General features: G+C 49.8%; 1 protein-coding gene across 1 annotated transcript in view; it reads right to left on the bottom strand.

Moving 5' to 3' along the window:
* XYLB (xylulokinase) overlaps nt 1-15,266 on the bottom strand; it is a 41,187-nt gene that overhangs the window by 6,455 nt on the left and 19,466 nt on the right. The window contains exons 11-17 of the mRNA XM_018067179.1: nt 12,434-12,474; nt 11,746-11,861; nt 10,830-10,945; nt 10,129-10,202; nt 9,308-9,404; nt 4,066-4,124; nt 1,814-1,901 (exon numbers count right to left, since the gene is read on the bottom strand). Of these exons, the coding sequence (XP_017922668.1) occupies nt 1,814-1,901; nt 4,066-4,124; nt 9,308-9,404; nt 10,129-10,202; nt 10,830-10,945; nt 11,746-11,861; nt 12,434-12,474 (591 nt within the window). The remainder of the gene's footprint in view (nt 1-1,813; nt 1,902-4,065; nt 4,125-9,307; nt 9,405-10,128; nt 10,203-10,829; nt 10,946-11,745; nt 11,862-12,433; nt 12,475-15,266) is intronic.

Genomic DNA, 15,266 nt, shown 5'->3' with positions numbered 1-15,266 from the left:
GCCGCCACAGATTTAAGGTCTCTCCCTTCCTGAGATGGAAGCTCTGGGAGGCCAGGACTTGGTCTCCGCTGGAGCCCTGGGGTCTAGCACACTGCCTGCATCCAGGAGGCACTCAGTAAATGCTCACCAGGCAAAGGAGAGATGGGCCTGGAAAGAGGGAAGGCGTCCGTAGGTGGGCAAGGAACAACAAGGAATTTCCAAGCAAATTAAGGAGCAGTATCAGACAGAAGGGAAACTCAAGACCACCAAGAGGGAAGGAGGGCCCACTAAAGATGCGAGGCCTGGTTCTCTCGTGGAATGCTGAAAAATCCCAGTCCAGAGCTGTGTGGATGAGGGGCCAGTGGATGGTGGGGTGGCCCCCAGAGAGACTTCTCCAAAGACTCTGGTCTCCCTCCACTCACAGCCTGGCTTTGTGTGGCTGGTTTTTGTCCCTAGACATAGCTGGAGAGAATGGATGTGGACATAAAGTGGAAACTGGTATTCCAGGACTTAGCTCAGGGTTTAGTTTTAGATGGCAGTTAGGGCAGTATCCATAGGTAACCTCTGGCAACTAAACAGGCACAGAAGAGAACTCCCTGGCTGTCCACTGGTTAGCACTCAGCACTCTCATTGCCAGGGCCCGGTTCAGTCCCTGGTCAGGGAACTAAGATCCCACAAGCCAAGCAGTGCAGGAAAAGAAAAAGGTGGCACAGAAAAATAAGAAAGGAAAACAGTGCAGAATAGCAGTGGAGGCCCCAAAGAGCAGTTCCCTTCCTGTTTCGGCAGAAGGAGCATAAAGTGAACCACTCTGAAGGCTGGAAGCTTATGGAATGGAGTTTTCAAAGTTCTGAGAAAAACATTTTAGAGTCCTTTGTCCAGCCAAGGTAGTATTCTTTGGGAGAGTGGGCATGTAAGCCCTCAGAAAAGTATCACCTACTGATTTTTTTCTTAAAAATGTATTCAGGCTGTATATTCTAACAAAACTAGAATAGAAATGAAGAAGGAAAAAGAAACTGAAGGGAGTCACCAAAAAAAGAGAAAAGAAAGACAAAGTCAAAGATAAGTGTAGATAAAAAGTCAACAGGATGTAAAGTTTGATTAAAAACAAGAGTCTAGAATAAATTGCCCACTGATCTTTATATGGAGCTGGCACCATGTGGGATGAGGCACACAGGGGTGAGGGAAGGGAATGAAAGAATGAGAGTTTATTAAGAGAAGGCTACGCTCCCTGATTAATTCTCAGTGTTCAAAGGAAAAAACAAGGTTAAATAGGTGTGTTAAGAAGTTAAGGATAAGTGTGTGAAGAATGGAACCACCAGAAGCCCTTGAGGTACATGGGTGGGCAACCTGAGCAGGCAGGGGATACGGCAAATGGACCACATGGGTGAAACAACATCCCTGTGGGCCTTTGCTGCTCCCCTAGTTTCTGCGATGCCTCTAGTTTCTGCGATGCCTCCATCAGAGCCACGCTCCCCCCATGGAGCTGTCCAGGGTCCTGGACTTCTCGGCTCTGAAGCATTCACCCTTGTGTCCATTTCCCGCTCTCGTTGAAAAGACAGCTCTGGATGTTATCTACCCCTCCTACCTACCCGCTGTCCAGACTCATCCGAGGGCCCTCAACCAATGTCTGAGCAGGCTTCATTTAGTTAGGACTGTGTCTCTCTTTTCCAGTTTAAGTAAAGAATAAAGGCACAGAGGGTTTGGGAGGGGAGAAAAGTGAAGCCTGCCATGTTCCTGAAGACTGGGAACATCCCAATCTCCCCTTTCCACTGTCCTCAGCCCAGCCAGTGCCCCAGCCGCTTCCAGAGGCGTCTGCCCCCATCCATCCACCTACCGTGGAAAGCTCGGTAAGTAGAGCCCACACAGGCTGAGTTGGCGGTGTCTATGATGTACACGGGGGCACCAAACACATCTGCAAGCACCTGGAAAGGACAGAGGTTCTTACTGTGGTGAGCCGTATCTCAGAGGGAATGTGGACACAGACTTGAATTCTCCAGGCTCTCCTTTCTCATGTCTTCTGATCCCTTCGATTCCACCTCTACTGCCTTAAAAGAAGTGCATTTGACCATGCCACCCTGGTGATCCTAGGGTCAGGGTGACCTGGGAGAAGTCCCCATTGGAGGGCCACAGATCTCCAGGTTGTCCCTGCACTGTTTAACCTTTTTAACAAAGACTGAATGCTTAGCAAACAGCCAAGGTGGAGATGGCTTGGTCTCTGACTATTACTAACAAGCTCAGACAAACCCAAACTAACAAGAGCAGGTCTGACAGGGATAAACATAGAGCTTTCCATGTAGGTTCCCCAGATAAATTATATTAGTTTAGAACAGAGGATCTGTACTAAGAGGAGCTCACGTGGAAAAGACTCGAGATTCTTAGTTGATGAGAGATATTGGGGATGTGCTTCCCTAGTGGCTCAGCAGTGAAAAAAAAAAAAAAAATCCACCTGCAATGAGGGAGACACGGGTTTGATCCCTGGGTCAGGAAGATCTCCTGGAGAAGGAAATGGCAACCCACTCCAATATTCTTGCCACAGGAAATTCTATGGACAGAAGAGCCTGACAGCCTACAGTCCATGGGGTCACAAAAGGGTCAGACACGACTTGGCAACTAAATGACAGAATTGTTGATGTCCCACCCAGATCCCCTTGCTGGTGTGCACCCTCACCCACATGTCCTGAGTATTGGCTAACAGTTCATGACTGCCTTTCAAAAGAATTGCTCTTGGTTCTGCACATGCTTAAAAATGCAGAGAGTGAGACTGAACAGAAGGACTTAGATGCAGATTCTCTGGTCACTGAACATATCCAGGTGAACAAAGCACCCAAGATGGGACCCAGGACTTAACAGATCTCACAGTCAGATCAACCCGTACATGAGCTCTCCTTGCCACATTGAGACAATCCTTACTGAAAAAGAACAGATTGCTCCTAAACCAGAAGAGGAGGTTGCACAAAAGAAAAAGAGATTCCAGAAGAAATGGAAGAAACAAAAACTTATGGCCCTGGAATAAATGCCGCAAAAAATAAATGCAAGTAAAAGTGAAAAAAAAAAAAAAAAGAATTGCTCTTGGAGCTCCCCTGGCAGTCCAGTGGCTAAGAGTCTGTGCCTTCCAATGCAGGGAGTGCAGGTTTAATCCCTGGTCGGGGAACAAGGATCCCACATGCTGCAGGGCACAGTCAAAAAATAAATAAAATCTTTAAAAATTGCTCTTGGCTGAACAGAGGCTCCCTCTCACAGGAGGTTATTCTCACCTCTCCCCATGGTAGCTGGCTGCCCCCCTTACTCCAAGGTGGAGACAAGTCTGCAGCGTAGTCCATGTACCTCATCTCCACCTGGGATGGAGCTGAAGCTGACTCTAGCCAGAGCCACATCCTTGCTTATCCTTCTTCCCCTGCCCTGCCTGCTTCCCTCAATCCCTTCTCCTGGGAGCACTCTCCCAACAAATCACTTCTAGAAGAATTCCCATTTCAGGCTCTGCTTCTAGAGAACCTTATCTAAGGCAAGTACCTTACACGTCAACAGTTGATACACTTACTCAAACAGCTAAGGCAGCCTCAGGCTGTATCTAAAACTGCTCAGTGTCCCAGGAAGACACTGACAGCCCCACGATGTGACGGCCTGGTTGTCAGATACCTGCAGGTTGACTCCACTTTGGGTCATATATTTCTAACACAATGAAGGACCAGACAGACAGTGACAAATTCTGGCTGCTGTATAACCAGAGGAATGGCCGGGAGAATCAGACGTTTAAACTGGAAGGGGGAAACCTTGAGGAAGACAAGAACACTGGCCTTAGATGTCAGAAGATCTGCCGTGGAAGACAGGCACTTTCTGTGTGACTCCAGAAGCTGATGCTGGGATCAGAGAGTGGAGCTGGACAGGGCAATGGATTTCACTGAGTGTAACATTGAACCTGTTCGCCGTGTGAGCTGTAAAGAGCTGGCTTCCTGGGAGAGAATGAGCTGTAAGCTCCCCATCTCTGCAGGAGTGGCAACAGAGGCAGTGTTAACTGCTGAGTCTCTCGCTCTTAGAAGTATCAGACATGGAAGAGGCCCCAGTGCAGAGCTTGCTACCAGCACTTACCTGTAGGATGTCTCTGTTGTGAGATGCTCCTCCAGTGGCCAAAATCTTTGTCTTGGGCACTGTAAGGAAAAAGAAAAAACAAACAAACAAAAAAAAATGGCCGTGACAATTCCCCCAAGGCAGAAAAGGCTGTTGTTCAGAGTTCTGCCACAAAAGGCTAGCGTCAGGTCAATGCCTCTTGCTTGTCACACGGGGCTTGGGGGGAGATCTGAAGCTGGCTCTGTCCATGTGGACTTGTGAGGCCACTGCCTCACCCACCTCTTGGGGATGCAACTAAAGAGGGTACACAGGATGGTTCTAAGGTTCTGGCAATGTTCCGTTTCTTTTTTTTTTTTAATGTCATTTGTTTCAGAGTACAAGGACAGAGGTTTTGGGGGGGTTTTTAACTTTTCAAAATTATTTGTTTATTTACATTTGGCTGTGCTAGGTCTTTGTTGCTGTGTGGGTTTTTTTCTAGTTGTGGTGCGAGGGCTTCTCACTGCGGCGGCTTCATGTGTTGTGGAGCCCGGGCTGTAGGGCATGCAGGCCTCAGTGGTTGCGGTGCACGGGCTCAGACTTGACCAGGAATCGAACCCATGTCTCCTGCATTGCCAGGTGGATTCTTTACCACTGAGCCACCAGGGAAGCCCCAGTGTTGTATTTCTTAACCAGAGTGCTCAGTGAACAGGTGTTTGATTTTTTAATCTGTTTTTACAGTTAGCTGTAGGAAGCATATATTCTGCTGCATGCAAGATATTTTCCACAATGAAAAATAATAAACTGCCACCTAGTAAAAGACATATAGTCCCACTTCAGGTTACAATGGAGATGGTCAAGAAAGAACATGCCTTGTACTGTAACAGTGAGAGACCGCTGAACCAAAATTATATATATATATTTATTTAATGCTAACAGAAAGTGGTAAACGCAGGGAATTCTCCAGTGGACCAGTGGTCAGGACTTGGCACTTTTACTGGTAAGGGCCTGGGTTCAATCCCTGGTCGGGAACTAAGATCCCACAAGCCATGCGGCATGCCCTCCTGCCCCACAAATAAGTTGTAAATGGAAAGAAGTGTAAATAAATTAAATTCTGGAACGAGGTGAGCCCTTAACTGCTGACTTGCCATACCTGTAGTACAAGATAGGTGGCGTAGTGACCCTCCGGAGGCATATAAACTGCCAGAAGAGAGAACCCGCCAGGCATGAGGTGGTGTTGATAGGAAAAAGGTGTCCCTAAGGCAGAGCTAGTCCTCCGCATCCCCACGCCTCCCCCACGGGCCGTCTAAGCGTGATGTGGGAGCTGGGGCAGGGCGGGAAGACAGAGAGCGCTCTGTAATCGCATAGTGCTTACATCCCTATACTGTCACAGGACTCTTTTACAATAAAAAGGCATTTATTTATTATGTAGGTATTTCAAAACAAATGTTATAAGCCCCTTTCAGCCTCCCCCATCTTAACCCTCGGCCACGAAGAGAGTGTCTGGGCTGGGAAGAGGGGAAGGGATGACAGCCAGCTAAGAAAACAATTCAGGACGCATGGGAAGATGTTCCCGTGTGATTCCATGTTGGAAAATCAAATCATACTCCATTCACGACTGCAAGAGGAGTCAGCTGGGCGCGATGTAAAGCACCACGAAGGCTCTGACAGAGTTTGGGTTTGTATGTACTCTTTGTAGGTAAAACGGGAACAGGACTCCGGCTTTATAAAAATAAGCTCATAAAGGGGACTGAAAGAAAGTGCTCCCAGACGGCACGAGTGGTTAGTGAGAGGAGATGGGATTATAGGTGGTTTTCTCTCCTTTATTTTCAAAACTTGCTATTATAAGGCTGCTTTTTAAAAAAAAGTTTTTGGCTGCACCACAAGAGATGTGGGGCCCTAGCTCCCCAACCAAGCTTCAACCTCGTGCCCTCTACACTGGAAGCACAGTCTGAACCACTGGACCGCCAGGGAAGTCCCTAAGGCTTTGCTGCTCTTATAAGTCAACCTAAACGTAATGAAATGTACGTGGAAACATAAGCTGAAAAGGAACCATGGAGTTAGCCCCGCCCAGCTGGGCGCATATGTCTCCTGGTGTCTAAATACCAAGACAGGGATCATTCCTTAAAGGAAGCAGATGTAACCCAGTGGTTAAGCATCTAGAGTCTAGAACCAGACTGGCTTGGTTCAGAAGGTCTGCCAGCCTGGAACAAGGGACACAACACCTTGAGCCTTGGTTTCCTACTTTTGGAAGCAGGAGTGATACCCACCCCAGAGATATTGCTGTTAATAAAGATAAAGTGCTTAGGAACCGGGCTGGGCACACAGTAGACACTCGGTACATACTGACACCTGCTATGATCATGATCACCAGTCTTACTTCAGCCGTCTTTTTATTCTTCTTAGATGTTATTAAAATGAGATTATGACTATTCAATAAAGAAATGAGAGGGACCTCCCTGGCGGTCCAGTGGTTAGGACCCCGCACTTTCACTGCCGGGGCCTGGGTTCAATTCCTGGTCTGGGAACTAAGATCCTGCAAGCTGCTCAGCTGGCAACATAATGCCTGCAGTCCGTGCCGCCCTTGTGCCTTTTTAGGTTCAAGCGTGTTCATTCATGTGATCTTGTTTTGAGAGGAACTCAGCAGAGCTGGAAGGAGAGGTTTGATTCGCCCCCTTAAGCTTGCTAAGAGGATAAGTAACTTTACGCTGTTTGCACAAGAATCGCTTCAGAGGCTGGGAATGCTGACATGATCACGCTAGTCCCCTGGAGCCCAGGAAGGCCTCTCCACCCCCACTGACTCTCCCTGCATACTGGGCCAGTGAGGACAGCCCCCCAAAGCGCCCCCTGCTGACGACGAGAGAGCCCTTCCGGCCAGTTACTCATGCCCCCTTCAGCGCCGGCCCTGTCCTGCTCACCTGGGCTCACTTCTCAGGAAACTTAGGAGCCTGTGGAGACCCTTGGGGAATTTCTTTTTACACTTTTGGTGGAAGAATGGAGAGGAGTGGGACAGTTTATAAAAGTTCAGTTCAGTTCAGTCACTCAGTCGTGTCCAACTCTTTGTGACCCCATGGACTGCAGCACGCCAGGCCTCCCTGTCCATCGCCAACTCCTGGAGTTCACTCAAACTCACCTCCGTTGAGTCAGCGATGCCATCCAACCATGTCATCTTCCGTCGTCCCCTTCCCCTCTTGTCCTCATTCTTTCCCAGCATCAGGGTCAGTTTCCAATGAGTCAGTTCTTTGCATCAGGTGGCCAAAGTATTGGAGTTTCAGCTTCAGCATCAGTCCTTCCAATGAAAAGGACTGATCTCCTTTAGAATGGACTGGTTGGATCTCCTTCCAGTCCAAGGGCCTCTCGAGTCTTCTCCAACACCACAGTTCAAAAGCATCAATTCTTCGGCACTCAGGTTTCTTTAAAGTCTAACTCTCACATCCATACATGACTACTGGAAAAACCATAGCTTTGTCTAGACAGACCTCTGTTGGCCAAGTAATGTCTCTGCTTTTTAAAATGCTGTCTAGATTGGTCATAACTTTTCTTCCAAGGAGCAAGCATCTTTTAATTTCATGGCCAGTCACCATCCGCAGGGATTTTGGAGCCCAAGAAAAATAAAGTCTGTCACTGTTTCCACTGTTTCCCTATCTATTTGCCATGAATTGGGGTTTATAAAAGTAAGTTCATTCTATTTAAAAACGTTGTTGAGGGACTTCCCTGGTGGTCCCATGGCTAAGACTCTACGCTTCCAATGCAGGGGGCTCAGGTTCCCTCCCTGGTCAGGGAACTAGGATCCCACAGGCTGAAACGAAGATCCTGCATGCTGCAACTAAGACCTGGTGCAGCCAAATAAATAAATATTAAAAAAAAATTTTTAAACTGTTGTTGAGCTGTTACATCCTAACAAATGCACCTGTGCACCGCGTGCTGACAGCGGTGCATGTTTTCGACTGAAGATACCTGTATAACCGATGAAACAGTCTCACCAGCACCCCCGAGGCACCATGGCCCCCCGAAAGGTAACTACCAATCAACCAGACTTCCAACGACAGCAGATACTTTGTCTGCTTTTGAATCTGCTGTACACGGAATCTGTCACACATACTTTGGGTTGGTTTCTTCTGCTCAGCGTTTTCATTTGTGAGACGCATCCATGTGGCTGTGCTTGGTTGAGGCTGGTTTACTTTCATTTCTGTGTAGGATCACGTCATCTGAACACCCCATGAGGCACTTATCTGACCTTCGACAGACACTGGGTTGTTTCCAGCATGGGGTGTCACGCACAGGGCCCCGGGGAGTGGCCTCCTGCACGGCTTTAGTGAACACCTGTCCACATCTCTGTCTTGCATCTGCCGGGAAGTGAGGTTGCCAGGTGGGTTTGTATGCGGCTTTAGTAGATGCTGCCTAACAGGTTTTCAAAACGGTTTACCTAGTGCCTACTTTAAAGTGTCCTTTTTACCTGATAGGTTCAAAGACATAAAATACACACTACATAGGACTTGGACTGTCGGTAGAAGTATCATGAGGAGACCCTCAAGCTGAGAGGATTCCAGGGGTTTCGACCTTCTCTTGACCACAGCTGCAGCCCAGAGGGATAAAAACATCTCGGAAACCTGGACTCTGTGCTCGGCTGGTCCAACATCCTTCAGACTCTCCCAGACTGTTCTGGCAACATCAGTAGGCGGAACTCACTGACCTCCTAAGCTGCCTACTCCATGGCTCAGTTCTTAGAAGTCGCTCCCTCCCCATGGGTCTCTGCTGGCCCTGGTTCTGTCCTCTCCACTGCAGGTCTCTCAGTTCTGACAGTGGTTCTACATCCCCTCTCTTCCCTGTTCAAGCTGAAATGCCCGGAGCTGTGCCCCATGGGCAGGGGTGTGCCCAGAAGGTGAAGGTTCAGTGATGGCCCCAGCCCAGACCTTTACCACCTGTATTGCCTGTGTCCTCAGGATCCCGAGCTTAGGACATTTCGTCTGCAGGATGGGGCTGAGGGTTACAGAAAGATCTCTCAAACCCTACAGTTCCTGGCCAGGAGATGAGGCTACTGGTGACAGAGCAGAGAGGCAGGAACAACCCACCTCCTAGTCTATGCCTGCCCACAGGACCAGTCCACCTCATCCCACCACCAGGTCCAGGCTCTATTTCCCTCCTGCAAAAACAAGGACCCTGTGAGGGAGCCTTAAGAATGTCCACGAGGCCTGGTCTGAAGGCAGAAAGGGTCTCAAGCACCTCAGTGTGTGAGCAGGACCCCTGGACCCCACTCCAGAACACAGCCCACCAGCAGCTCACTTACTGACTCGATAGCCCAGCGCCTCAGCATGAATCTTCTTGGCCATGAACTGTCCCTCGATCAGCGCTCGAATCTCTACCTCCCGGGGGAATGCCAAGACCTGTCTCCAGGAGAAAGTGGACAGAGTGAAGAGCTCTCATTGTCCACTCACTCTGTGTGTGTGCGCGCGTGCGTGTGGTGTGTATCTGTGTGTGTGTGTGTGTGGTGTGTATGTGTGTGTCTGTGGGTATGTGTATGTGTGTGTGTGGTGTGTTTTTAAACAACAGCCCAGATCTGGTGCTCATGACAGGCCTCCACTGGAGCTCACCCATAGTGGTATTCTTGAACCACTGACTTTGCCTGTCAAACACACACACACACATGTGTGCACACGCGTTTATGGCCTCATTCACCCCAAAGTGGACTTTGGGGAGTCAGAGCATGGGAGAGCTCAGGCTCAGTCAGTATGGGATTAATCTCCAGCTTATGGGATTAGCAGATACAAACTATTGTACATAAAATAGATAAGTAACAAGGATTTACTGTATAGCACAGGGAATCATATTCAATATCTCATAATAACCTATAAAATATATACAGGTTACATATTTTTTCAGAATATAATTTGAAGAAAAACTGAATTGCTGGGCTGCACATCTGAAACTAACACAATATCACAAATCAACTATACCTCAAATCAAAAACTTTTTTCAAGCATTTGTTTTATCACTGGCTGATTAAATGAACGAGGTCCCTAAAGCTAGCATAATTTCATAGGTATTTTAAAAATTTTAATAGTAAAATATGGAGTCAACGTAGCTCCAACTGACCAATAACATACATACCTCACGGTTTTCTGCACTAAACCTATGGCGTCCGATAATTTCTGGGGTGATTTCCATGACATCAAAATAAAAACCTGAAACAAGACCAGGAAAAGATTAGCTATCAGTGGCCAAACATAAAAATCAGCTTCTCAACAGCTCTGGAAAAAAGGCAGGGTGAAATGACCCTACATCCCTGTTCCCTGGGCCTCCCATTCCCTGGAGGAGACCTGTGAAGATTCTAAGGTCCTTCTCTCCAGCAAGACAGAGGGCAACTGGAAAGGCCTAGGCTAGCTCCTCATGGAGACAGTTCTTCCTACACTCGCCCAGCAGCCCAAGCCAGGGGGCAGCTAGCTGTCCAACTAACCCTAAAATGCCAGCACGGGTTTGACCCAGGGAGGCATGTTCCCTCCCTGCTCAGATGGCCTGCCCCAATGCGGGGCACTTTTCCTAACAGGACCTCGTGTCTGGGGCAGAAAGCTGCACGTGGGGATGCACCGGGGCAGAGCAGACACTGCGGCTGCCACCTCTGACGCTGTCACTGGGAGCTTCCACTCTGGCCTGGTCTGCCGCTCCCCGCCTCACTCCAATCGGGGGGATCCCACACAAGTTTTAGGCCCCATGGAGCAGAAGTGGAGACAGTCAGGGCTCCCCTTGGCTCCTCCCCGGCCCTGCCCCACCCCAGGCAGCTGTTCCCCTCACAGGCCCCCTCAGCAGCCTACCCAGGTTTCCGCCGTTCCCCATCTCCGTGGACTGCAGCGCCTTGGAGAACTCGCTCCAGGAACCGGAAGCAGACTCATCGCGGATCTTCTCTCTCATCAGGGAGCCGTTTTTAAAGCTGCAGAAGTGCACACACAACCCTGAGGGAGGTGCTAGGTGCATTCGGAGTGGACCCACAGGCTTTGGGAAAGAGTCCCAGGTAGAGGGGCTGCAGGTCAGGCTGGACCCCACCCCAGCCAGTGCACAGCAAGAATCTGAGGTTCCGCCTCATGCAGCAAGCCCGGTGCACTTCCCCAGGAGTCACCAGAAAATGCCTTGTCCGGGGGACTCTGTCTACAGAGAAGAGTGCCACGAAAGAGTCCCAGGGAGAGACGGAGCTGTGGTTTCAGCACATTGTACCCTCTGGACAATGGGCAGAACTGGCCAGATTTACTAGACCTACATATTCTCCAGTGGTTCCTGGAGCTTAAAGGCTAAAAACCTTCCCTTGGTAGCTTCCAGCAGGTTGCCAAATGCCTGTTTGGAAGGTGTGAAACAAACCCCTTTCATGAGAACTGTCAGGAGGCATGATGTCCTTGGTTGAAGGTCCACCATATGCCAGATACATCATAATATCACTATGAAGTAAACCTCTTGTTCCCCCCATTTTATGGGCAAAGTGTGGCTAAGATATGCTCTGGGGTCTGCCTCAGGCCACACGCAATACAGGTGTTGGGGATGGAATTTGTACCTGGGCTTGGGAGAGACTTCAGGTCCTGGGTGCTTCCCCCCACCCCACCCCCTCACCAACTCTGCTCTCAGCAAGACCCAGTGAGTCCCTGGGGTCTCAGGTGCCCCCAGAGCCTGCTCAGTGGAATGCCCCAGAGGCTCCACATGGTGCCAGCCCTGCCCGCACCTCCTCCCCCATACCCAGCCTACCACAAGAGTGCCATGTAGTGCTGGGGGTCAACCGGGTTGCAGAAGATGTGGCCTTCCAGGGCGGGCGTGGGCTCCTGCAGCCAGAGAAACAGCGTGTCGCTGGTGCCCAGGCTGACCTGGAGATAGATGGGCAGAAGTGAGGTGGCTCCGTCTCTGCCACTCAAGCAGAGCCGCCCTGACCCCCTCCTCGCTTCACTGTCCAGGATGCTGATCCTTGGATTAAACGCCATTTCTTCAGCGAAACCTCTGCTGACCCTCCCACACCAAAATCCAAAGTCAGCTCCCCGGATTCAAGCTAGCACAAATTCCGAGGGCTGTTTTTTTAGAACTTACTACAACCACCTCTAAGTCATGGTCTGGGTGACGACTGTTTCCCACTAGAAGCAGAAGGGTCTGGGTTATGTCTTTATTGCCTGGAGGGCTCACAGTCCTTTGGCCCGAGGTCTGACCCTTCTGCCACTGTGCTCACTGTCAAGGCAGGAAGGGGACCTGTCTACTCAGCACAGGCAACTGACCTTCTCAGAGAGGAGCTGTGGGCAGGTCCTGGGACCTGGGTCTCCCTCTCCCCTCCCTCAGCTGCCTTTTAACCCTGGATGCCCCACTGATAGGATGCTGCTGACATCCAGTACCCTGGTCCCCTGGGGCAAAAGGAGCTGACCCCACCTCTGGGAGGGAGAGGTCACCTTACCGCAATGTCACCTTCCTCCAGCCTCATGCCTGCCAGCGATGCTGAGAATGGGAGGGGAGCCTGTGGTTAGCTGGAGGTCGCAAGGGAGCCACTTAGCAAATCAGTCACCTCCCTCAGATAAGAGTGAAGCCCCCACCTCCAACCCCAGCCTACAAGCTGAGAGAGAGGCAGGAGCAGGGTGAGACAAGGGCCAAGGACGCCCCAAAGGCCAGGAGGTGAGAGTTAGACCATACAGAAGGCTGAGCACCGAAGAACTGATGCTTTTGCACTGCGGTGTTGAAGAGCCCCTTAGAGAGCAAAGAGATCAAACCAGTCAATCCTAAAAGAAATCAACCCTGAATACTCATTAGAAGGGCTGATGCTGAAGCTGAAGCTCCAATACTTAAGTCATGTGATGCAAAGAACTGATTCACTGAAAAAGACCCTGATGCTGGGAAAGACTGAAGGCAGAAGGAGAAGAGGGGAACAGAGAATGAGATGGTTGGATGGCATCACAGATTCAACGGACATGAACATGGGCAAACTCCAGGAGACAGGGAGGGGCAGGGCGGCCTGGTGTGCCGCAGTCCATGGGCTCACAAACAGTCAGACAGAGGGACTGAAGACAACAACAAAGGCCAGAGGGTTTTTGTGAGCACAGGGGTTTCTGTGCTCCAGGCCTCTGATTTGGGCTCAGAAGCTGCATCTAAAGGGATCCACACTCCCCACCCACTGTTAGGATACACAAGGCCGAGAAAGACAAAGGCCAGGCCTGAGTATGGGGCTGTCCCCGACCTCAGTTGGGAAGGAAAGGGGCAAGACTGTGTTGACTGTTCCCTTTGACACGAGGCCCATGGCAGCTTGTTTATCTGCCTTGCTCACTGATGCACCAGTGTGTCAGCGCTCTGGACTCAGGAATCCCATCTCTAAGAGCTTATCCTGCAGGGACAAGGGACAGAACAGCGTCTGCACTGTCTAAATACTAAAAGCCACTGCTACCTCACCTCCCACCTCCACCCGAGGGAGACTGGCGAAGTAAATGCCAGAGCAGTGGAACCCGAGACAACCACGAAGTTCACAAAAATTCTGCCTTGGTTGATTAAAACGTGCTATTTATGGGCACAGAAAAAGAAACTTAGAAGGACTAGTCCTCAAAATTTTAACTGTGGTTATCTCTGGATTAAGGGATTGTGGATGATTTTTTTACATTCTTCGCTTGGTTTGTCAGTACTTAAAATCTGTTCCTGCAATGAAGAGGTATCCCTTGTATATAAGAAAAAGGTGTAAGACTAACACATTATTTGAGGTGGCGGGAGAGTGAAGGTCAGACTTAGGGAGGGACTGGCTGAGGGCTACCTGCCTGGTGCTTCCAACGTTCAACCTGAAAGCAAAGCCCCAAAGGAAGGTTTAAAAAGCTGCTTCTTTGTCATTCCCTCTCAAACGTGCCCAGAAGCTCACGTTTCAGTGGTAAAAAAGCAGGCCCATTATTTTCCACGACATTCTTCTAGTTGATAGAGTAGGTCTAAGAATATATATTTTTCTAAAAAGACTCATGGTTACCAAACGGGAAAGGGGACAGGGGATAAATTAGGAGGTTGGAATTAACACACACACATTAATATACACAAAATAGACAAGCAACAGGAAGCACAGGGAACTACTTAACACTCTGTAATAACCTCTATGGGAAAAGACTCTGAAAAAGATATATGTCTATGTATAACTACATCACTTTGCTGGACGTCTGAAAGTAACACAACGTTGCAAATAAACTATATCCCAATATGAAAATATATATAGATATATTTTCTTCTAATGAGACTTGATGAAGTTATTTTCATTTTGAAAAGAAAAGCCTGGCCCGCAAAGTTTAGGGCTGTCCTGAACTGCGCACCAACTGCTCTGAGGGAGACTGGGCCCCTCAACCTTTAGGGCAGATAGGAACTGGGGGCCTGGCATCCCCAGGGAAGCCTGGGCACCAGAACACGCGTGTCACAGTCCAGAGCTGCCTCTCAAATTAGCACCAGGAGGACAGGCTTCACACCTCGCTGCTGCAGGAACTGGGTCAGTGTCCACCAGCCTCCATCTCACCTCATCTCAGGCCCCTCAGGAACATGAGGGGCCCTTCCCCAAAACCTGCTCTGAGTCTGGGTTTGTACCTGGACAACAGGGCTCCATGCAAAGGGCTACGGAATCTGCTCAGGGACAGGGTGGCTCTCATCTGGCTCCTGGGGGCTCCCTGCAGATGCCAGAGTGGTGGTCATCCTGGAGGGAGGGGACGCAGCCAGGACACTGACGCAACCACACGGTGGCAGGGACGGGCTCACGTGCCCTCAGCTCCAAAGCCGGCGGGCCCAGAGCTGACCTCGGAGCACCACGAGTGTTATTTATACGGGGGGCAGAAACAGCGGTAATGGCAACTTAAATGTTTTTCTCCTGGTCACAAAAGTACACATCGATACTGCAGGAAATACGGGATTTAATATCATCATTATGATGGAGGGCTTCCCAGGGGGCGCCAGCGGTAAAGAACCCACCTGCCAATGCAGGAGACATAAGGGACACGGGCTCAGTCCCTGGGTTGGGAAGATCCCCTGGAGGAGGGCATGGCAGCCCACTCATGCCTGGAGAATCCCATGGACAGAGGAGCCTGGCAGGCTATAGTCCGTAGTGTCACAAAGCATCAGACCCGACTGAAGCGACTTAGCACACAACACAGTGTGACGATGAGTGCATTTTAACAGGACCTTCAGCTCCATTTTTAGGGATCCTAAACACAAGGGCCTCTTCTTATTTTATTTTTGCCGTCCACATCCTCATCTGCATAACCAGTAGGAGGCAAGTACAGGGAGGC

The sequence above is a fragment of the Capra hircus genome, chromosome 22, assembly GCF_001704415.2.
Source record: "Capra hircus breed San Clemente chromosome 22, ASM170441v1, whole genome shotgun sequence".
In the NCBI taxonomy this organism is placed as follows: Eukaryota; Metazoa; Chordata; class Mammalia; order Artiodactyla; family Bovidae; genus Capra; species Capra hircus.
Note: the sequence above shows the minus strand (reverse complement) of the source record. Positions and strands in the feature narration are given on the sequence as shown.